Source organism: Pseudopodoces humilis, chromosome 11, assembly GCF_049639895.1.
Source record: "Pseudopodoces humilis isolate 2021_Gansu_Grassland_sample_001 chromosome 11, ASM4963989v1, whole genome shotgun sequence".
In the NCBI taxonomy this organism is placed as follows: Eukaryota; Metazoa; Chordata; class Aves; order Passeriformes; family Paridae; genus Pseudopodoces; species Pseudopodoces humilis.
The window spans coordinates 8,659,775-8,682,205 of record NC_142210.1 but is presented as its reverse complement, the minus strand read 5'-3'; the positions used below and the strand labels follow the sequence as shown (position 1 = coordinate 8,682,205).

General features: G+C 43.8%; 1 protein-coding gene across 1 annotated transcript; it reads right to left on the bottom strand.

Moving 5' to 3' along the window:
- Window positions 1–1,537: 1,537 nt before the first annotated feature.
- On the bottom strand, window positions 1,538–16,879 carry LOC102105071 (guanylate cyclase soluble subunit beta-2-like). The gene is made up of 16 exons (XM_088061138.1): window positions 16,861–16,879; window positions 16,071–16,191; window positions 15,013–15,107; window positions 14,658–14,818; window positions 14,154–14,253; window positions 12,820–13,043; window positions 12,626–12,731; window positions 11,570–11,673; window positions 9,910–10,126; window positions 7,983–8,303; window positions 7,117–7,265; window positions 4,757–4,903; window positions 4,324–4,478; window positions 2,632–2,846; window positions 2,421–2,543; window positions 1,538–1,729 (listed from the first exon to the last, which is right to left on the bottom strand). Exons 1-16 carry the CDS (start codon window positions 16,877–16,879, stop codon window positions 1,578–1,580), a joined length of 2,409 nt encoding a protein of 802 aa, XP_087917264.1. The 3' UTR covers window positions 1,538–1,577.
- Window positions 16,880–22,431: the final 5,552 nt, after the last annotated feature.

Here is a 22,431-nt window from a genome sequence, read left to right as displayed (position 1 = left end):
AGCTAACAGGTATTCATTGCCTGGGACCACACCTAGCAAACCCCCAGGAACATCTCTTGCATGGAGAACAGCACCAATGGTTTCACTCTGTGCACCCTCCTCTGCTGGTCTAATTGCACTAATTGTTCCTTTAGACTGAGCTCCTGGACTATGGAGCCCCTGTCTCAGAGATTTGAAAAAAAAATCTAACCAGGTGAAATTTCATCTGGCTATACTATAAAGAGGAGGAGATGCCTTTCATCAGTCTTAGCTCTCTGTCTGGTGTTTAAAGAGCCTTGTTCTTGCTGCAGACACAGAGGTGGAAATGTGATGCTCCAGGCTGGTAGAGAGGAGTAACATTATCACCCTCTTCAGTGAGTTCTTACCCAGAGTGCACATTGGTCTCATGCCTGCATCCTTAGTTGATGAATCCACACCCAGAGGTAATAAATCAGTGTGCAGGGCACATCTTCTGTCAAAGTCACCCACCTATTCCAAGCTCCATTTATAGGAGTGAGAGCACAATTTATGATGCACCAAATCGTCTACAACCTTTATAACCATTGTAATTTTGCTCCTCTCTCTGAAATCCTGACAAATGAGCTTCAATTTTTCTCTCCCATTTCTGATCAGGCTCTAAGAATACATATACTCTAAGAATATATCAGCATGGAAGTATTTCAGTTGAGCAGCCTCTGATACCAGGTAATGTTGATCTCTAATGCTGTTGTTTTCATTGCTGCTAACACTAATTCCAGCACTGACAGTCTCCTTCTGCTGTCCTCAATCTTTTTGTTTTTTGTTGTTTAGCTGGGGTGAAAAAATGAAAAATAAACTTGAAACTCATTTGAAGGTCTCAAATAGGTTGTAGGCCTTGAACAGTCCTTCAGTGTTGTGACAAATCTGATGCTTTGTAACTCCACCATTTCCATGTCCTTCTATGCACAGTATGTATGGCTGGTCCAGAGATCACAGATGCTCTTTTTTACCATTGGCTGCTACTGAGTACACATTATTCTCTCTTCAGGATGCAAAAATACAGGTTGTTTTAGATCTATTCTGCACTTCTACTTCATAATGCCTTTACCCAACAAAAGACATGTTAAGAAATGTAGCTGTTAGGGCAGTTAAAACACAGGTGGAACGCTGCTAACCTTACATGGGGAAGTTGTTGGCTGTGCTGGAGTCAAGACAGATGGTCACTTCAGGGAATGTTTCTTTTATGGCAAGTGCTCATTTGAGTAGGAATATTTCTAGCTGGATGAGTCACCTCTTTCCCGATTGCTGCATCAGATACCAACACATGATTTTTATACAAGGATATTCAAAGATGTGGCACAGGCTGAAAATGCATCTTCAAAGCATCCTGCAAGGGTTTCTTTCTCCACTGGGAGTATAATATGGCCCATGTAGATGGATTAAAAAATTTTCCTCCACTGTTTTATTTTTACTGAAAACTGTGATGAAATGTCTTTTTTCTTTTTTTTTTTTTTTTTTTTTACAAAATCATGTGGTATTCATATACAAAATAAGTCCCATAACAGCAAAATGCACAAAATCATAACAAAATTTCTCTGTTTAATGTAAAAGTAAGAAACCTAGAGTAAAGTGCAAAAATTAGAGCGAACATTTCTATTCTGTGGCTCTTCAGTAGCAGGTTTGACTCTTCCCTGGTTTGGAGGACGAGGACCATCATCTGCATGCTGGTTGCCATGGAGACTCCCATCGCTTTTGGAATCACAAGTTTTGCCTGAAAGAAAACACTCCTGCAGTGTGAGTTTTTAAGGACCAGAGAGGTTTCTGTTTGTCAGCACAACACATACTAGACTAACCACCACATCTAAGCAGGTGGGAGGGAAGGCAGTAAAATATTTTCTAGTAATTAGCAACAACATATTTAGTCTGTATAAAATCCACAAAACACATAAATAGAACTACAAGACTTGCTGCATAAGATTAGGTTGTTATGGCATCAAATCTGTTATCTCTCAGTATCAGCTACTTCAAAGGAGAATGAACTTCGGTCACAAAACATAAGCATGGCAATAAATTCTTCTGATTCCTGCAGCAGACAGGACTGAGGTCTCTCTAGAGTTGGTAAGGCTCCCCCATAAGGCTTCTGGGAAAAGATGTGTGCATGAACAGTTCATGGGTCTGCCCCTGTCAAGAGCTGTCTAACGTTTATCCATTTAATCTGCACTTCCAGAAGGGCTCTGGGGTTCTTTTTCACTAGTGCACAGTCAACACCTGGGATTGCTCCAAAGGTGAAATTTGTCTGGCCCTAAAAATTGTGCAGAAGGGTAATGTGTATATGCTGGAATGAATTTCTGGCTTGAGTAAAACTATGGTTATTCAGAAGATGAATATAAAGAACTTGCAAGATTAAGCCTCAATTACTTCCTAGTTCTGTGGTCTTTGTGAGATGGCAACTAAAAAACTACCTGTTAAATCTCCAACTTTCATCTGATTTCTTCTTTTGAGGCTGTTTTGTGCATCTGGGGGGCCATCAACATACTTCATTGCAATAGCTGGGGTCTGGTCCTTCTTTTGCTGAGTCTGAGTAGCTGAAAGAACAACACAAAAGGACATTTAATTGGATTGTATTAATGTTAGTTTGTTCAAGGAGGAAAATACGTGTTGAGTTGACTCTACCTGGTTGATGAGAACTTGGTATAGTTTCAGTCTTGCCTTCTGGAAAGGACTGAACAGATTCATGGCCAGAATCCAAATCTTTCATTGGCTTTCCCATAATCTCATTTTCAGTTGCAGATTTATTTCTAATGAGGAAGTATGTGCGCATTTTCCCTTTTCCTTTTACTTCTATTTCTCCTCTTTCAGTAATCTCAAAATTCTTGTATTTTAGGCACCTAAAGTATCAGAAGCAAAATGACACATGAAAATTCAAGACAATTTAAAACTACTCTGATATTTTAAAAAAGCTGAGTGATCAAATCACAACAGTCTGGGGAAAAGGATCTCAATTTGTGAACAACTGAGGGTTTGTTTCAACTGTTTATTCAAGCTTGTTGTGCTGTCATAGCTTTATGCATACAGTCTGATCAAAAATTAATGGATCACATAGTCAAATACTTCAGTAGGGTGGAGGGTTCTTATTCACCAGTAAACAGAAATTAAGAAGTGAGGCAGCCAATATAAGCTAGACAGAATGATCCCCAGTCATTTCATCAGAGAAGGCAATCAGGTCCATCAAGCATGACTGACTAATTTATTTCACATCCAGACTTGCTATTTCCAATTGCCTTTTTCATGTGTCCAAAAAATGGCCATTAGATTTTCACTGGGACTGACAGAAGACATACCAGCCTACAGTTTCACCATGTCCCCCTTTCCATTTTTCCATGCAGCTGTAGTTTTCTTCAGCTGCTACGGTGCTGACAGTCATGGCTTTCCAGAGCTGACAGCCAGCAGCTCTGCAGTGCCATCACCCAGCTCTCATTACCTCAGATCCCTTCTGCTCCTGTGCATTCTGTAGACTGAGATGCCTCAAAAGACCCCTGCTCTGATCCTCTTCCAGTACTCATAGCTCACCTACTCCTTGAACCCTGACCCTTGCTGCAGGGACCTTGAAGATCTCATCAGTGAAGACCAAAGCAGGAGAGGCCTTGAGTAACTCAGCCTTTCTTCAGGGCACTGTCACTAAATCACCTGCCACAGCAGGTCCATGTTTCTATTTATATTCTAACATTGCAGAAGCTCCTCTGACTGCCTTTGAACTTTGTTGCCCATTTCAATGCCAGCTGCGTTCTCATTTTCCCAGCATCATTCCTATGTGCCCAGACAATGTTGTAGTACTCCTTCCTTTGTAGTTTGTCTTTGCTTCCACTCGTGCATACAGATTTTATGCATACATAAAGTTCTTGAAAATGTAGTATTAATTTTTTACAAACATGAGTTTCTGGAAAGTAAATTACAGCATGAAGAGGATAACTGTTTATGTAGTTAATCCTTGATAAGTGTAAATAAAACTGTTTCACTACAAATTATGGTGCTCAATCAGAGAGATTTTAAACCTTTTGTTATTAAATGTTCTAAATGTTCTGTCTTTCTAGCATCTCCATTAATTTATCAGTATTTCCAAATAAGTTATCACAATTAATTTTTTTTTTAATATTTTGCTTTCTAGGATGGAGACTCTCAAACCTTTGCCTCTATATATAAGTATATTTGGAATAATTAGGAAAAAAATTAAAATTTACAAGCAGTGACAGTCATTTACAAGCTGCTTAAATGAGTGACTAAGCACCATCTACACTGGAAGGTGCAGCTGCCAAGGCAGTGGATTTTAGCATGGAATTGAGCAGGTAGTTTCCATCAGTTACTCACTGATAGGCACTGGAGCTCAGGTGAATTTTGCTGGGCACGCCGTGGCTCTCCATACGGGAGGCGATATTCACCGTGTCTCCAAACAAGCAGTAACGAGGCATCTTTTCTCCAACAACCCCCGCCAAGACAGGACCTGTATGGATCCCAACTCGAATCTTTACAAAGACATAAAACACCCCCCAGAAATGTCACTTGTTATTTAACATCTTTCTGAAAGCTATCCAGCCACCAAAAAGTTCATCTCAACACAACACTGGGCAGCAGTATGATATAAAATATCTGCAGGGAGAGGCTCTTCATGAAAACGTGTCCACGTGGGCCTTGCCCAAAGCGGAGTCAGAAGCAGCTCTTTGAGGTGCTGCTGCACTACATTAACCAGAAGCTCAGCACAAGAAGCAGAGAGACACACACATGCACCTTTGCATTAACTTACTTGGATAGGATTCCCAGAAACTGGGTTCTGTACTCCTTTGGCAGCCATTATCATGCCCAAGGCAAAATTAGCAACTCGCTCTGCGTGAGTGGGTACGGGCACAGGGACCCCACCTACCACCATGTAGGCATCTCCAATCGTCTCCACCTTTAATTGAGAGGGACAAGCACATCAGCATGCCAGGTGTACCTCACTCAAGTTAGTGTTTTGCTGTTCAGGGCTCTTATCTACACCAACTGCCCCTTTCTCTTAAAAGATGCTTCCAGTCACTGGAAAGCTTTAGCACACATGAGTTTCCTTGAGATGAAGATCTTTTCCTTCACTCCACACTAAAAATTTCCTCGCATTCAGTCCCTGCTCACTTGACCCATTTTAGGTATCAGTGTGAGAGACCCTAAGGAGAAAGATCTCCTGTGCAAGTGTCAGACTGTTTGCCTTCCTCTTACCCAGGGCAGACCTTGGTAAAGACATGCAGACATGCAAAGAGCTAGCCCGAGGCACAGCCTCCTGAGCCAGGAGGTTCCCTGACAGATGAATGCTGTTAATTAGCCCTAATTCACAATTGGTGCTAAAAGTGTGTTTCTTATTTGAGAGAGATTTATTTTTTAAAAAGCCACAATACAGCAAGGGAGCCCATTCACTGTTGATTATGATTAAGGGGTACACACAAATTTAAGGAACCTCCAGTCTCCAGGATGTCACAGAATACAGTGTGAGCTAAACAATTTGGGAGCATCCTTCCCTACAACCAGCTGTTTTCCCACAACAGCTGCAGCCTGTGAGACAAATGCTGAAGGGTTATCCTCCTTCAGGCATCCCGTTTCCTTGAAATACACTCTAAAGTATCTGATAAATACTTTGGATTTTGTTCCTGTACTAGAAATTTTGCTGTGAATAGAACAGACCTGTTTGAAACAGAGAATTCTTAAATGTATAAAATCCACTGTAAAAGCCTGTTAGACAGTAATGAAATTTTCCAAATTGCTCTTATGAGGCTTCACTGGCCCATTTATCATCAGTAAATAAGAGATCTTTTAGATTAGACTAACTGGCTTTCTTAAAAATTAACACAAATAGGAGAGTGGAAACATAATTTAATATTTGGGTTTGTTCATTAACACAATGACTTAAAACAGTTCAGCACATCAATCTCAAAGAATGTGTTCCTGTCCATGCCTTCTATCAGACAGCCAAACCCAGAGTGATGCCTGTAATTTTCTGTAACAAATTAAAAACAACTGCAAAAAGCTACTAATGCAAACAGATACCCTAATTATTTTTCAGCCATAGTAGAAGATTTAATTTAACAAGATTTATTCATAACTTCAGATGTTTATAAGCTTGGGCCAGATTTCTTTGATCAATGTCACTATTTCATTCCTTTCCCAATTCCCTGCAATAGTAATCTCATCCTTGCTCTCTGTACCCCAGTAACTTCCTTCAATATTAATAGGAGTTATATACAGGCTTCAAAAGGAGATATTATAGTGACAGATCATTTACTTATGACGGATGATTTAGATAGAATATGATGCTAATTTATCCTGAAATCTGTGGGCCATATCCTGGATGCTTCAATTATTGAATACAGATTCCTTGCCAAGGAAGAAATGCTTCTGATTTCCCAGTACAATTTATTGTGCAATGAACTGCAAGCCTTGCCTGAGCAAGGAATGAACGAGATTTGGATTTCACCCTTTACTATTTTTGCCTTCCTAAATATTTAATGAGCTGGGGACAGACAGAAACTTAGGAAGTGCTCTTCAGCACATCAAATCTGGTACCTCTAGAAGTGTTAATAACATTACTATTATAGGCCAGCCAGGGCTCTGATCTTCCAGCACAGTTTGGAGACCACATGTACAGTCTAGGTCTAACTGATGCTCTGTGGGGGTTAGCAGGAGATGATACCATTGCTGAAGATCTCCGCGAAATAAAAGTCTATCTGTTGTCTGGGTATTGTTTATAACATTATTTCCTACCAAAAGACACTATGACATGGTGACCCATTCAGAAGAGGTTCAAATAAAAGAACTAGGCAAATTATTCATGTTGGACAGGCATTTGAGAAAGAAGGGAGAGAGAGATATACAAAAGAAGAGTCGTTCTGGTATTAGCATTGTGGGAAGAGACTTTAGCCTATGACAGAAGTTGTGCTCTTGTCCAATAATTTCCACTTCTCCCTGTTTTTCAGTTTGTGTGGCCACTACAAATAGGTAATGTTTTATGGTTTAATCAAGAATCATGCTGTGGTAAAGAGGATTTAAGTACATTTAAAAACAAAACAAAACAAACAAAAAACCAACCAACAAAAAAAAAACCAGCAAAAATTTCTGCAGCCTTTTTTGATCAGTACCTACCTTGTACACATCATGCACTGTGGTCAGTCTGTCAAACCTCAGGTACATTGAATTTAACATGAGAACTATCTGAATAGGCTCACACTGGGCACAAATGTTGGTAAAGGTCACCACATCACTGAACAATATAGTGCACTCCTTGAACTCTCCTGTGGGCAGAAAGAACAGTGGTAACAGACAGCCACAGTATCTGTTTGAGACTTGTTTGAAAAGACCATTCTATGGCCTCTCAGTTGTAATAATCATACACAAGTGCTGAGATGAAGGAGAGGTAAGAATGTAAGAGTGTATCAAATATAAGAATAATTGCACGTCTCAAACAACCCAAAAATCTGAATATACCATATACAGGATACAATTAGCTCGTTATCCCTAATTTCATATACGTGCTCACTAAGGGGAATTTAAGCATATTATTGCTACCCTTAATAACAATGGGAATCGTCATCATCCTACATTTATAGATAGCATAAAGGTACTAAGAGAATTTTCTAGCAAAGTCAGTCCACTTTCTTTATTCCCTTCACTTCTGAGCCCTCATTCTCCTGTGTGCCCAAGTTAAAACCAAAATCTCAGATTATTGCTGAAACACCGAATTTTGTTCACTGAATGGGCAGCTATTACCACCTTTCAACACCTAAGGAACAATTTTGGCAAAGAGCTTCCAAAGCTTTCTTTGAAAGAATAGCCTAATTTTTATTATCAGCAAAATTAAGGGTCTGTGATTATCCTCCTACACATGGATGTCCCCAGGTAGAGAATGGACTCCAGGGCAGTGGCAAAGGGGCTGTGCCAGCACCCCAATCTCTCTATCACCATCCCCCGTTGCACAAATCACACATCCCAAATGCATCCTGTTCATTCACCTGCCTCAACTCGCTTCCCCTCTTTCAGCTGGTTGGCCACGTGCTGGGGAAGCATGGCATAGAGCAGAGCTTCAGTCTTCTTCTTCTCTTCCTCCAGGTGCTTCGACAGGATCCGCAGCTCCTCCTTCTTCCTCTCCAGCTGGTTTGAGAGCTCCATCTCTGCCAGTCGCTGCTGATTGAGGAGAATCAAATCCCTGGTCACGTCGTGAGGGGCGATGTCTGCAATGTGCATCTGCCTCTCCTCCAGCTCATGCAAAGTGCGAAGCAAAGGTGAGCAGAGGTAGAGCATGCACTGCAGGGACTCCATCCACATCATCTGGCCTGTGTGGAACAAGTATTGGCAAGGGTTTTCAGCAGTGTGGCCTTTCACAGGGTGCTCAACATTACTGCTGTTAATCTTAGGCAGAGTTCTAAGGAACTTCTGCCTTAAATTTCCTAGGAAATAAATTCCTGTGATCATCCACTTCAGTGGGTTTCTGTAGGGTCTGGATGATCACAGGAATTTATTTCCTAGGAATTCGAGGTGAACTTGTACAGAGGAGCCACACTAGGCAAACAACCAAATTTTGGAGCCCAGGAAGCAGTCACTCCCTCATTGCAGGTGCTGGGCAGAGCCCAGCTATGATTCAAGTCCCTCCTCCTCATGAGGAACCCCAGCGCTCTCAACATCTCTCCTCTCCTTTCCCTCCTCTCTGCATTGTCCCCTCCTCTCCTCCTAGTTCTTGAGCTATTCCCAAATAGCTCTGAAGTCAGTCAGAATCATGCACAGGGGAACTGAGACTCACAGTGATTAAGCAAAACATTTGAAGTTTAATTTCACAGTGCATAGTTTGTGTCCCAGTAAAGTCAATGGCACTTTCCTCCCTGGTAATAGCAGCTTTTAGTTGCTATCATAATCTAAATAAGCAGTTATAAAAATGCCTGAAAGGTAAAAGGGATTTTTGGTGGGGGATCTAGCTTTTTGGGTTTTAGTTGAGGTTTGATTACGATTCTAATTATTATTAGTAGTATTAGTATTATTGACTTGCTCTGTAAGTAGCAAAACAGCAATCTAGGAATTCCTATTTCTTTCTTTCTCCCTCACCTCATCCCCAGTGCTACTGGATGAAGAGCTTTAAAACTAAGAGGGTTGAAACATGATAGATACATATGAATTAACCCCTAGAGCATAAGAGAAAGTACAGTTGTATCCATGAGCAGTCAAAGTTCCTTGTTTTGGTAGCATTACTTTTTTCAAGGTGTCCCTAGACCTTAAAATTTTTTTCTGAATCTCAGTAAAACAAGATTTGACACTCATTACATAAAGGTGAAAGGAGACAAGAGAAAATTAGGTCACATTAAAAGAGAAAAGAAGAACTGAAGCACAGAACAATTAAACAAAATGTCATTATAGTTAATTACACCAAGCAGAGGATCATCTCATATTCAGTCCTCTCACTAAAAATAAAGCAAATACAGTATCTTTATTGCTGAGATAATTTTAACTGGTAAATTCTTGCATGTCTTTGGGGGGGTTTGTGAAGACAGAAATTGGAACCTGAAAATGTGCTACAAAAAATAAAAGCACAGAGAACAAATCTATTTTTAATCACATTTGAAACCCAGCCAGTAGCAAATAACTCCCCTCAAAGGCATAAATTAAGAACAAATCATGTATTCACATGTGAGTTTTGCAGCATTAGAAAACCACCATATTTCTTAGTCTTTCAAATAGGAGCAGAGTTGTTGTTTCTGACTGAAAGCCTTCAAAATCTGGTGAGGTGACAGCAGAATTTGTGTACAAGCATGTACTGTTTCTCTAAACAGAACCATCTAATCTCCTCACTGCCCAAAGGCTATTTATAGGACTTGAGTGAGGTCAGGAGTACACCTCAGTGTAATTCCTGATTTAATATGAGCACTTATACTATTGAAAACAGTGAAATACCTCTTAGCTCTAGCATTGGCCGTTCTTTCCATGACTCAGGCATCATCTCTCTCCTAGTCTGGAAAACAAATTGGCTGTTGATGAATTTCTGAATGCTGGAGATGGTGAAGGGTACTTCTGGGTGAATGATTCTGAAGTACTGATCCAAGCAGATGCCCATGGTCTGAAGGCCAGGTACAATCTTTTGAATGCTCACCCCAGCTTGCTTCACTTTGAGCTTAAAAAGAAAATATGGACCAGTGTTACAATCCATGTCCCTCTGGGTTCAGACCAAGCTACAGCTGATCACTGTTTATACATTTCCCCACACTTAGCCTTTCTAGAGCACACGACTTATTTCTGAGCAAAGTTTCTCCCTTGTCAGTGTAGCACTACACAGCTCTGAATGCATGCCCTTCATAGCAAGACAAAGCCACAAGAAATTAATGTTGTTATTAAAATGTTCCTTCCTGTCAATTGTGAAAAACCCCCAAAACCACCTGCTATTATCCCTGCTTGCATTTGTGTAGGCCTCACAGCCTTACAGGTAGCTGCAGGAGAAAATTAGAGATACCAGTGTGTCTTATATTCCAAAATGAAAACAACTGTGGCATAAAATGCCTTGACAAATATTAATTTTCTAATAGATGCCATGGGTTACTTTCTCTTAATGAGTGTAAAGGTTTAGTAATTCTCCTTTACTCTGCTGACCATACGTGAGCTCCTAAATTCTGCAGAAGTGTTCTTCTCTGCTTGTCATCAGTTATTGAAGCTCTGACCTGGCTAACAGTAATGGGTGTAGGACTTTTCTTCTTTGCACACTAGTAATTTTATTAAATTATGCATACTGGCCTTCTTGAAAGTTTTAAGACTCTGCATTTTGGCTGATGTGGGCAGTGGCATGAAGCAGATTATATGCTCTGGAACCTTGATCAGCACGACACAAAATGTTCCCTGAGGGGAATGTACTCAGCCTTCTTCTGCTGTCCCATCCTCAGCTTCTCCTTTCTTTGCTCCTGTCTTAAGCCAGTGTTCTCTCCACAGAGTTTGGAGCAAGAGGACCTGTAGCTTGTGGGAACCCAGGCAGGCTGCGAACCAGCCAAGGGCAGCCCTGAAGTGGCTGCAGGGTATGTGTGCACAGGAGAGGAGACTCAGTCCTGCCCCAGAAGATAAAGAGATTTTTGGGTCCCAGTGGGGCTGCACGCTGCCTGATTCAGTCAGTAGCTGGGAGCAGACTCAGGAAAGCACAAAGCCTCAGCTGCCAGCAAAGCCCTCAAAGCCTTGGGATGGGTTAGCAAGTGGGAGGAGAGGGGGGAACATCATTTAAACTGCAAAGCCAATTTAAAGGATGGGACGTGTCTCTGGTATATCCAGGAACAGGAAGGTGACCAGAAACCAGAAAAATTCTGCTCACTGTTTGGTAACAGATAGACTGCTGCAATAAACCTTGCTGGCATATCTGCAGCTGTTTCAGACATGGTGAACTCGATAAATGCAAAGGAGATTCCTATCTGCAGCGATATGGAGCATGTCTCTGTACAGAGTATTTCTGCAAATCCTGTAACTGGGTGTAGACTGCACACAGAGCACACGAAGCAGGAAACTGTAGGACAGTCAAAACAGAGGGAAAGTACTAGGAGGTTTATGCAAACTAAGGGCCCTGACCAGAAGCTTGTCCTACCTCTTTGTCAAAAACCATATGAAAAGGAAGTCCATTGCAAAACGTTTTTGTATCAATCCAGAGGCTCTTGGGATAAACAGGATCAAATCCTCTCAGGAGCTTACCTGTGGTGAGATAAATGCGTAGTTCTTAAATGAGGCTGCTCGTCATAAAACCAATCAGCATTACTTTGTATCACTTGGTGAGACAGGACCCTATATCATAGTGAGTGAAGACAAAAGCAAACAGTGTGTGGGCCCAGAAATGTGCACACATCTGTGCTAAATGCTCTGCAGTGTAACCCACAGCTGATTAGCAACTGCTGTGAGTTGGCTGGGTGCTTAAAACTTAAGTACACCAAAAACACAGAGCACTAAATGCATGAAAATATGTGGAAAAAATAAGAATAGATGAACAACTGTAGATGTTACTTCTCTATGAATCTGCATATGCCACAGCAATATAACACAGCTCCATCCCACAAAAATATGCACACAAGTGGATTTACATTTTTCCAGCTACTAAGGAACACTTAGCAAGTAAGATCCTAACTTAAAAATTCCTTCCATTTTATAAACATATATAAACATCTAATACATAGAGGTAAGAACAGGGATTACTAGATTAGCAGTAGACTTTTGGTAGTGGAGGATTTAATTTGGCTTTCAAAATTTACTACAGTTGATAATTTTGGAAAGAAGTAGTATCTACCAAATTAAAAAACCACACTTTTAAATTCAGCATCTTATACAAAGTGACATGAGAATGAATTCATCACACAATGACATTTTATAGAAGAACAATTTTCAGATGAAAGCCCTGTTTAAGAGACAAAAGTGACAGGTCATATTCCATTTAAGTATCTGTCATTACTAAGCATGCTTATTATCTGCAATTTTTCTTTGATCAGCAATGTCAAACTGAAAGAAACGTAACCAGAAACATTTTGAACAGTTGCAGAGGAAATATAAATGGTAACTTTAAAATGGATGGGTGGGTGGGGATAGGGAGGCTTACTGACTTTCTAATTGAAGAGACTCAGAAATGATGACGAGCTCCCTCTGAATGATCTCTCACCTTTTCCTAATGTGATTATTCCTCTTAATGTTCTCCAGTGACTCTTCTTAACAGGACAAACAGAGTTCCCTCTGTCTCCATTTGCATTCTTGGCTTTTTCAAGGTCCTGTTGAAATAAATCCAAAGGGAAATTTCTAGGGTGTTTTTATTTTAAATGTATTTTAGTAATATGGTGATAATGAATATTAAAATACCTCTTTATTCAGTTGGTTTTCAATTTGTTTTTCAGAGTCAAAAAGACATTGAGATGAGGAAGAAAATTCATTTCTTTCCTTGGATGGAAAGAGAGGGTTTTGAGTGACAAGAAAAACAATATGTTCTTTTTTCCCAGTTCTTTCTTCTTCCTCTTCTGTTTGATTGACTATTTTCATTGAAATCTCAATGTTAAAAAAATCCAGGGCTGCTGCACCGATGATTCCTGAACGGGAAACAAAAGACAAGGTATTGCCAAGAACAAAACCTTTTCAATTCCCGTTTCAGAGGGCCCACAGTGGAATTTCACTGTTTCAGAAATCACTTTTCCAAAGGACTCTGGAAGAAGAAAGCAACACCTGTCGTTCTTGCTACCGTTGCCATGATGAGAATATGCACATAGGAGGTCAGCTTTAAAGTTACTGCTGCTTTTGCCTTGGCTGAAGACAAATGCTGATTTTCACTAGGAGCAGCTCAGCAGGACATCTGAAGAATGTGTTCAAGTAGGCATAGAGCAATAATATGAATTTCCATCAACCCAAAGAGTGCAGGGAGTCTAAAAAGATTCTGCTTTACAATCTATTTCAGTCATTGAAGAATATTATATTTTGAAAGGAAGGAAATATCTTTCATGCAGATGCACAATCAGTTCTCTCATTTCTGGTTATGTTTTAGGCAAAAGACTGGACATCAAAATGACATCAAAAGCTCTTTCTGAAATTCCAAATAATTCTGTGCTTTCAATATCGAATAAGTTTTGACAAAGGGGGATGTTTTGATGAACTTCTAAATTCAGCATAATTTATGAAAGAAAGGAACATGATCATCTCTTACAGACCTATAGCTCTCTAATGCTTGCACAAGTACAGCTCTGGAGATTGTGGAAAATGCTGGTAAAAGATTCAGTTTGGAGCAGGGTTCAGTAGGAGTTTTACAGACTGGATGTTCTACAGGGTGGATGAATGTCTTCAATTCAACTAGAATTTCTACGTCACTGTAATTTAAAAAGCGCGAGTCATTGAAAATTAATAAACAGACACAATACACACCATGAGCCTATTTTTTCTTCCAGGGAGGGAGTTCTGTATAGCAAGAATGGACATTTATGGCCTGGCTTGTCATACAATAAATTTTGATGAGCTAGTGGGAGCTAGGAGTGATCAGGCAGTAGGGGAATCCTGAGTTCAGGTGTCTGGGCACCGAACTCTACGAGGCTTCAATTCCATGGCCAGGCCTCATCTAAAAAAAAGATACTGAACTCTGAGTGCATCTGCAAATTTATGATTAGTCTGTACATGCATTGCATTGATATGTACTCTGCATTTAGTCTCATTACCTGGCACAATATGGCACAGACCTCTTCTGTCTGAATAGTAATGTAAATGCATTGACCCATCTTCATTCTTTTCTACTCTAAAAGATGGTGCATTCATCTCCTGAGGAAATAAAACAAACAAAACCAAGACCTTAGTATCTTTTTTCTGAAAAAGTCTACAGATGAATTCCACTTATACAAAATCATCTCATGCCTTAATAACATGAACTGTAATACAAATAAATTGAAAAACAGAAAATTAAATATTCTCACCTGAGAAGAAAAATCTGCTATGCATTAGAGCCAATGTAGTAAATAATGCCTAATGTTGAGGACTAGTGAAAACCAAACATTTTTAGAAATTGTCCTAACATTTGGAGTAATCTGTGTCAGAACACAGCAGAAGAGAACATGCTCTGGTGATTTTTTTCATTATTTATTCACACCTATGAGATGCTGTTCCTTGTGTTAGGAACTCTGTCAGAGTGCATCCATACCTGCTCAGCAGTTACTACTCAGACTTGCCTGGTAAGAAAGGGACAGGTAGCTGTGCAAGGCATCCAGGTTCTCTATGAACTCATAGAGATTTCCACCCAGTGTCCTCAGCATGTGGTCATAGCCTGAGCGCTTACAGAATTCAAAGAAATACTTTCCAAACTCCCTCAGAACAATGTCAGCAGGAACACCTGGCAAAAATAAAGATACCTTAAGGAATAAGAAAAGTTTGGAAGTTCTTGCAATGTTGTCAGGTGGATTAAGATTGAAGGCATAAAATTTGCAGCGTAGGGAAGGCATTCCCAAGGGCACAAGGGACAAAATCTGGGCTGCAGTCTCAGGCTTGACCCAGGATGATCCATTTTTGAGGCATGCCAATACATACCTAATACTTTGCAGGCTTTGTCGACAAGCTGCATTGTGATCTCATCTTTGTAAACCTCAAAAGTCAAGAAAGAATCCTGGACTCCAGCCTGCAGCCTAAAACAGAGAAGACCATATTCTTGTCTCAGCAGTGCTGTACATTCAACATGGCTGGGTGACCCAACTGGCATTCCTTAAGCACTGTTTGCTGTGAATGCACTCCTTAACCTCCCTCAAGTGTTACTTATTACTTCACCTAATGGTGTAAATTTAATATTAAATTGCTTTAAATTAATTAAATTGCTTTAACATGGCTGAGTGGTGGTGTCCACCTCACCATTTGTGCTATTTCACATTATGGTATTACAGTAAGTTCCTTCAAGGATTAAGACATTATACTGCAGGGCGCTAGAGCAAGTGGAGTTTTAGTTTATCTTCTGGTTAGTTTGCTGTTCAATGTGGCCACAACATCAAGCTCTTGGGGCTCCCCAAATCTGCTGTTTTCTTTTTATATTGGCTTCAATGGATGAGAATATACGGTGGATGGATTATATGGCATCTGAGTATCATCTGTTTTTCTTGGAAATACTATATAGCCCATAAAAACAAGACAAAACCAGAGGTGATACAAGGCCAGATTGAATGGGACTTTGAGCATCCTGGTCTAGTGGAAGGTTCCCCGCTCACGGCAGGGGGATTGGAACTGGATGGTCTATGATGCTATGATTTAGCTGCTCTTCTGAGTACTGGAATTAAACTGACTTTATATTAAGGATGACATCTTTTCAGCGTAATTACTTCTTGATATTGTCACAGTGAGCCAGGGAGTCTATTGCAAAATTGTGTAAAAGACTAAATGTCATCTTTAATTATCTGATATGACAAATTAATTGGGACAAATTAGTATCAGAGGATGAAGTGTTACAAGGCAAACTCTTGCTTTTGCCCTGTTAGTTACTCCTAATAATAATTACTTGAGCTACACATCAGCTACCATTTACCAATAAGAAACTATATCCTCTGCTGCTGAATTCCTGAGCGCTTTCTTTCAATGCACTACATTTATTTGGAACACATTACCTTAATTTTTCCCATGTTTCTTCACCGTACTTTTCAACCACCAAAGACTTCAGGCACGTGTTTATAAATCCATACTGCAAAAAGAAAATATATGAGCACGAAAAAGATGGTTTTTCAAACACTGCCCCAACACATCACCTTTTTGTATTTCAGATTCCTCTGCTAATTTTATATTGCAAGAGAAAAAGTAATGATGCTTGACGGCCTAAAGAGAAAGTAATAACGTTGGGCAGCCATTGTATCTCTCAGTGAGCACAGGAGCGTTTCGCAAGCGTTCAGCACGAGAGAGCGAGCAGCCGGCGGTGTTTTGCAGAGCAGCAGCCGAGCCAGGGCGGGCCGGTGCCCGGTGCGGTGGCAGCGGCCGGAGCTGGGCACAGCAGCCCCGCACTGTCCCTGCAGCCCCGCATGGCCCTGCAGCCCCGCATGGCACAGCAGCCCCGCATGGCCCTGCAGCCCCGCATGGCCCTGCAGCCCCGCATGGCTCAGCAGCCCCGCATGGCCCTGCAGCCCCGCACTGTCCCTGCAGCCCCGCATGGCCCTGCAGCCCCGCACTGTCCCTGCAGCCCCGCACTGTCCCTGCAGCCCCGCATGGCCCTGCAGCCCCGCATGGCACAGCAGCCCCGCATGGCCCTGCAGCCCCGCACTGTCCCTGCAGCCCCGCATGGCACAGCAGCCCCGCATGGCCCTGCAGCCCCGCACTGTCCCTGCAGCCCCGCATGGCCCTGCAGCCCCGCATGGCCCTGCAGCCCCGCATGGCCCTGCAGCCCCGCATGGCCCTGCAGCCCCGCACTGTCCCTGCAGCCCCGCATGGCCCTGCAGCCCCGCATGGCCCTGCAGCCCCGCACTGGCGCTGCCGCAGCCGCCGTCACTCGGCCGAGCCGCGGGCGCTGCGCTTCTGCCTCATCCCTGCTGGAGCTGCTCCGGGGACCGGGGGAACTCAGAACGGGCGGCCCGAGCGGGGCTCTCGGGGCGGCAGCAGCGCAAGGGCGGGGCGCTCCGAATGCCCCAAAACTGCGGGTCAGCGCCCTGCCCCGGCACGGCGGCAGCAGCCGCTCGGCCCCTGCTCTCGGGATGGGAGCCAGCGACAGGGACTGCCCGTCTGTCCGTCTGTCCGTCCGTCCCCGGCAGGGGCTGCCCGTCTGTCTGTCTGTCTGTCCGTCCGTCCCCGGCAGGGGCTGCCCGTCTGTCTGTCTGTCCGTCCGTCCCCGGCAGGGGCTGCCCGTCTGTCTGTCTGTCTGTCTGTCCGTCCCCGGCAGGGGCTGCCCGTCTGTCTGTCTGTCTGTCTGTCCGTCCCCGGCAGGGGCTGCCCGTCTGTCTGTCTGTCCGTCCGTCCCCGGCAGGGGCTGCCTGTCTGTCCCCGGCCGCAGCTGTTTGTCCGTGACAGGAGCTACCTGTCTGCCTATCTGTCCCCAGAAGGAGCTACCTGTCTATCTGTCGGTCCCGGGCAGGAGCTGTCTGTCTGTCTGTCTGTCTGTCTGTCTGTCTGTCCCGGCCCGCCGCCCCGCTCACCATCCTGCCGCTGCCGCCGGTCCCGCCGCGCCTCCCGCTGCCGGCCCGGGGGGCGGCGGCCCGGCCAGGCCCGGCCCCGCCGCGCTCGCCCGCGGCGGTGGCTCCTGGTGGCCCTGGTGCCCCGGTGGCCCCCGATGGCTCCCGGTGGCCCCGGTAGCCCCTGTGGCCGCGGCACGGACGAGCCGCCGGCGCTCGGAGCGGCCCCGAGCGGAGCGGTCCCGGGTGCCCTCCGCGCCCGCCACGGGCTCGGCTGTTCTCCGCAGAAGAGGCGCGTTCCCCGCAGCTGCGGCTGTGTCGGGAATTCCGAGTGCTGCCGAGGAGCATCCCGGGGCCACGGCATCGCCGGCACGACGGCAGCTCACGGCAGGTCCCCGGTTCCCGCTGCTGGAGCCCGGGCAGGACGTGGTGCGGTCAGCCCCGGCTGGACACTGCCGGGCACGGCCGGGATCATCGGGTCCGACCTCCGGAGGGCAAGGAGCCGCGGGGGTGACAACAGCAGAGGAGGTTTCTTACCAAGGGTTTCTCAGAACTGCCCTGAGCAGAGCAGGAGCAGAAATGATGGAGTCAATAGCCACCCTTACCCAAGCAGAGGAGGTCTGTAGGGAGAAGCAGGACTTTCCATTCCACTGCTGCTGAGCTGGGAGCTGCTGCCGGAGGCCTGACAAGAAGCAGGAGGTGAAGCTCCCTGCATGTGGCTGCCATCATCCAGGCTGTGTCTGCAGCCACCCAGCCTGAGAGGAAAGGACAGCAGCAAAGATGTTAACAGGAATGCAGTGATTGGTGTTATGAGAATGAATTCGTGGGGTTTGGTGCTTGCCAGAGTTATCTCATTTCCTAGGTTTATTTTTTAAATAATTATTGTAGAGTGAGATATTTGAGTGATTAGAGAGTCATGAGGGAACACAATTCAGAATCCAGTATTTGGGGAACATCCCTCTCCCCTTGGCAAAGATGAGCTTCTGTCCTCCATCAGCCAAACTGGCAGAGGCAGCCCTGCGGCTGCTCCAAGTCCTGTGCCACCACCTCATTGCTGCTGTTTTGTGCAGGGGTTGTGGACACTGTAGGGGACTGTGTATTGAGCTCTGTGCCTGTCTGGCAGGGAGGGGTTTGCTCTTGCTGTGGTGATTCTAAGGCACTGTGCTCGTGGCCCTGTCTCTGATCCCCAGCCCTCCAATGCTGCATGTGTTCAGCAGGCACATAAAAATCTGGGCCAAAGCCCTACACCAGGCTACAGAAGTGCTGATTTTTTGGCAATCACAGCCCTCCCACAGCCTCCTCTAAACTCCCCACAGCCTTTCTGTGCCACACCACCAGTGACTCTCTTGTGACCTCACGGATAATAAACCGGGTCTCTTCTCAAAAGCTGCCTCGTGAGCCAAAGCCTGGTCGCAGCCAGGCCCAGGGGAAGAGAAGTAACAGAAGTCCGTGCCCTGCTGTATTCCCACTGCAGTGTGTAGAGGACTAGTTTAGCACAGAAATATGTACACAAAGCCCTTTGTATTTCCTGGACAATATCAAATATTTGTTCAAACATGCACCTGTTGGAGCTAGCATTGGCCAGCACAACAGATGGCCTGTCTCCTGGTTTTCTCTCCGTGCTGTGATTCCAAGGAGCACCCATGCCTGCTGCAGGGCAAGAGGTGGTCCTGGACCCACAGACTCAACCCCACAGCTCAGCAGTACCTGAGGGGAATAAACACCAAATCATCTAAGAATTGTATAGGTGTGCTTACTGCCTTCCATTTATAAATTAATTTATATTATCACAGAAATGAAACCCATTTTAAGATTTATAAAACCTGAGTCACTGGTGGGATTTGCAATTACAGTAAGAACTTTAGTGTCCTCTCTTCCAGTACTTCAGTATTTTTTCTTGTCATTGTATGATACCTAAATAAGCAATACAGTGATTTTAGTAGAAAAGATTAGCAACAATCAAGAAGATTTGGAGATGCAACTCAGGTAAGCTATCCAAAACTCACATTAGTACCTATATACTACATCTATATTGTACAAGGTAAATCGTAGTGGAATCGAATTTATTATTGCTTTATACCTTCTTTGGTTAGTGAATTGATTCTATTTTTTTTTCCCAGTCCATTTGTAATTATGAGAGAAATTTGGATAAAGAATCTTCTAGTCAGGGTTGGTTTTTGTGGGTCATTAGGCTGCTCATCCTTCACAGCCCCTGGCCCATAATGTGTCCTCGATCACCTCTGTCATCTCAAGTTGGATAACAGAAACCTTCCAAGTAAAAGAACAGAAATCAAGAGAAAAAAATTATAGTACACTTTTGGTGTGACTAGGGATTCTTTATTCCTTTGGCACAATGTAACCAGTACTTCCTAGAATTCTGAAATCAGCAGCTATTTCTGAGTATCACCACCAGTCTTTAATCAAAGACAACATCCAACATGTTTCTGTATCTCAGCCCACTCTGTATAAAATGAAGAAAACAATACTCCCCTTTCCAATCTGTTGCTGTGCTCTGTTGATGGTGATTCTGGTCTCTCTTGGCACAGCACATTCAGGTCTCCCAGACTATACTGGACCACAGTGCAGAGATCTGGCATTGGCCCAACCTGCCACGTGCTGCAGCAGAGCAGGTATATTTGGGTATGTAGAGGGGAGGCTGGAGCAGGATGGCTTTGCTGTCAGAGGGTTTCTTGCCTCCCAGAACACACAGGGTGGATAGGCTCAAACATAACTGCTCACATATCCTCAGAGGCTGAGCCTCTTTCCGAGGGCACAGGACACTTTCAGGTGGAATGTGTCTGAAAAGTCCTCTGTGAGCTGCAGCTGCACATAGCCTCTCCTTCCTCCTGCAGCCCACTCAGGGCTGATACCCAAACAGCAGGCTGATGACTGTGCTGCTGTAAAACTGCAAAATTCTGCAACATTTCTGCCAGTTTGTGAGTAAGTGTGCCTTATATTTTTTCTGCCTTTGTGGCAAAAGCTTCATTAATTCAGAAGGGAGGTGCTGTGGCCTTGCAGAAAAGGCCTGACAATTGATTTTGTCGAGAGCCAATTTCCCCATGCCTTTGTTGTGCTTGAACCCAGTTAGTTCTAAACAGCATCCTTGAGTCCTAGGTAGTTCAGCAAAATAAATGGGCCATCTGCAAACCTGTATACACTGTTTCTTCAATTAGATGAGAGGTGAAAACAAGCAATACAGCAATTTATGACTCCTGCTTACAGCCTTGGAGAATGCAGTCATAGACCATCACGGTCTGTGTATGCAAGGCCATCCTCCTTTTCCTTTTTCTCTCTGCTGTGTGATCATTTCCAACAATGCAAAGTCACATGTGAGTTGCCACGGTGGAGGGGCTCCTCCCATGACCGTCTGAGCAGAGCACATTCTAAATGTTGCACCCTGGAGCCCAAAATACCACAGCAGTAACAGAATCCTTTCTCCAAGTGGTTGCCAGCGCTGTCTCCTACCAAAGACCCCTAAGGATGCAGGCTTTTTCAGCATACTTCTTTCAAACACAGCCTCACATCCGTTGTTCAGATATCATGTGCTCACATTTGTCTTAAATTAGCCTGCACAGTGACTTTTTAGTGACTCAAAGTGAAAAAGAATCTGTCCTTCTACTGATGCAAACCAAAAAGGAAGTTTTATATATATATATCTGCATTGGTAGGCTTCCAGTATACTTCACACTACCAAACCATGAAGACAGCTGATGCAGAGTCTAGATCAGGAATAAAAATAAACACAGGAGATGTGCTGTTCTGCATAGTTTGGATGGCTCCAATTTTCAAAACACATATTTTAAACCCCCAGCAGTTATATTTGAATTCTTATTAAAGACCCTGGGCAAAATTTAAATGACATTAATATAGACTAACTCTACAGCAGTGAAACTGCACGAGTGCAGGCTTTGTCCTCAAGAAAGCTTTCAATATTCCAGCTCCTCTGGTTATCTGTTATGCTGAGCTTGAGATAGGAGGCCATCAATAATATTTTCAGTGGAATTTAATTTGGAAAAAGTCACCAGCTCAGGTCCAAAACCTATTCACAGGTGCCCTTGAGCACGCAGATGGGGAGGGAACTGAGGAAATTAATGATTCTTCTAAGAGCTGCATAGTCACTGGCATCGCTCCCTCTCCCTTGGCTTTCCATGTCTGCTGCCATGGAGCTCTGCTCTGCCTGCGTGTGATCCCCCCCATGCTTCCCTTCCTCAGCACTCCTCCCATCTGTGGGAGTCAGGGCTGCATCCCTGGAAATGTCTCATGTGAAGGAGAAACAAGCCCTGGAGGTAATTTGCATGAAGCCTTCTGGTTAAAGTCTGTGCACATTCCTCTGGGTATTTTCTTTAGCTTGCTTCTTGTACGGCTACTCACATTCAAGAGCTAGCATCCAATATCTTTGTTTTCTACAAAGAAAATAGCTCATTGCTTGTATTTTTCCCCTCTGATTGCTAGCTAATGAAATTGGTTCCAGCTGTAGCATCACTGCAATGAGCTACAAAGAATCACTTGTCTCAGTTGCCTGGGCCAGGCTCATTTCAGCTATAGCTCACAGATGGCAGAGTTATCCAGGAGACTGGAAGAATGCAGTCAAGAATAATGCAAAAATGGGTAAAAGCTGAGGCTCATCAATCTTTGGTGCTTTGCTATTGTACTCCAGCCTTGTAGCTCCAACATATGAGCCTGTGGAGCTGTTTGGTCACTTTCTGGCATCTTGTTCCTTTGAAAATGGAACTCCAAATTACAAGGTGCTTGCGCCAAATGAAGAAATAGTGTAATACCAGCCTGTGCAGGAAGTGCTGCTAAACAGGGAATATCTGAGGGATCCCTTACATCTCACCAGTGTCCCTCCCCTGCGATTTGAAGAGAGGGCCCTTCC

Coding starts and splice junctions, on each gene's coding strand:
- LOC102105071 (XM_088061138.1), bottom strand. Junction 10,127..11,569: donor ATATGGTTTTTGACAAAGAG/GTAGGACAAGCT, acceptor TTTCTTTTTAAG/CTCAAAGTGAAGCAAGCTGG. Junction 2,544..2,631: donor ACCAAGTTCTCATCAACCAG/GTAGAGTCAACT, acceptor TTGTTCTTTCAG/CTACTCAGACTCAGCAAAAG.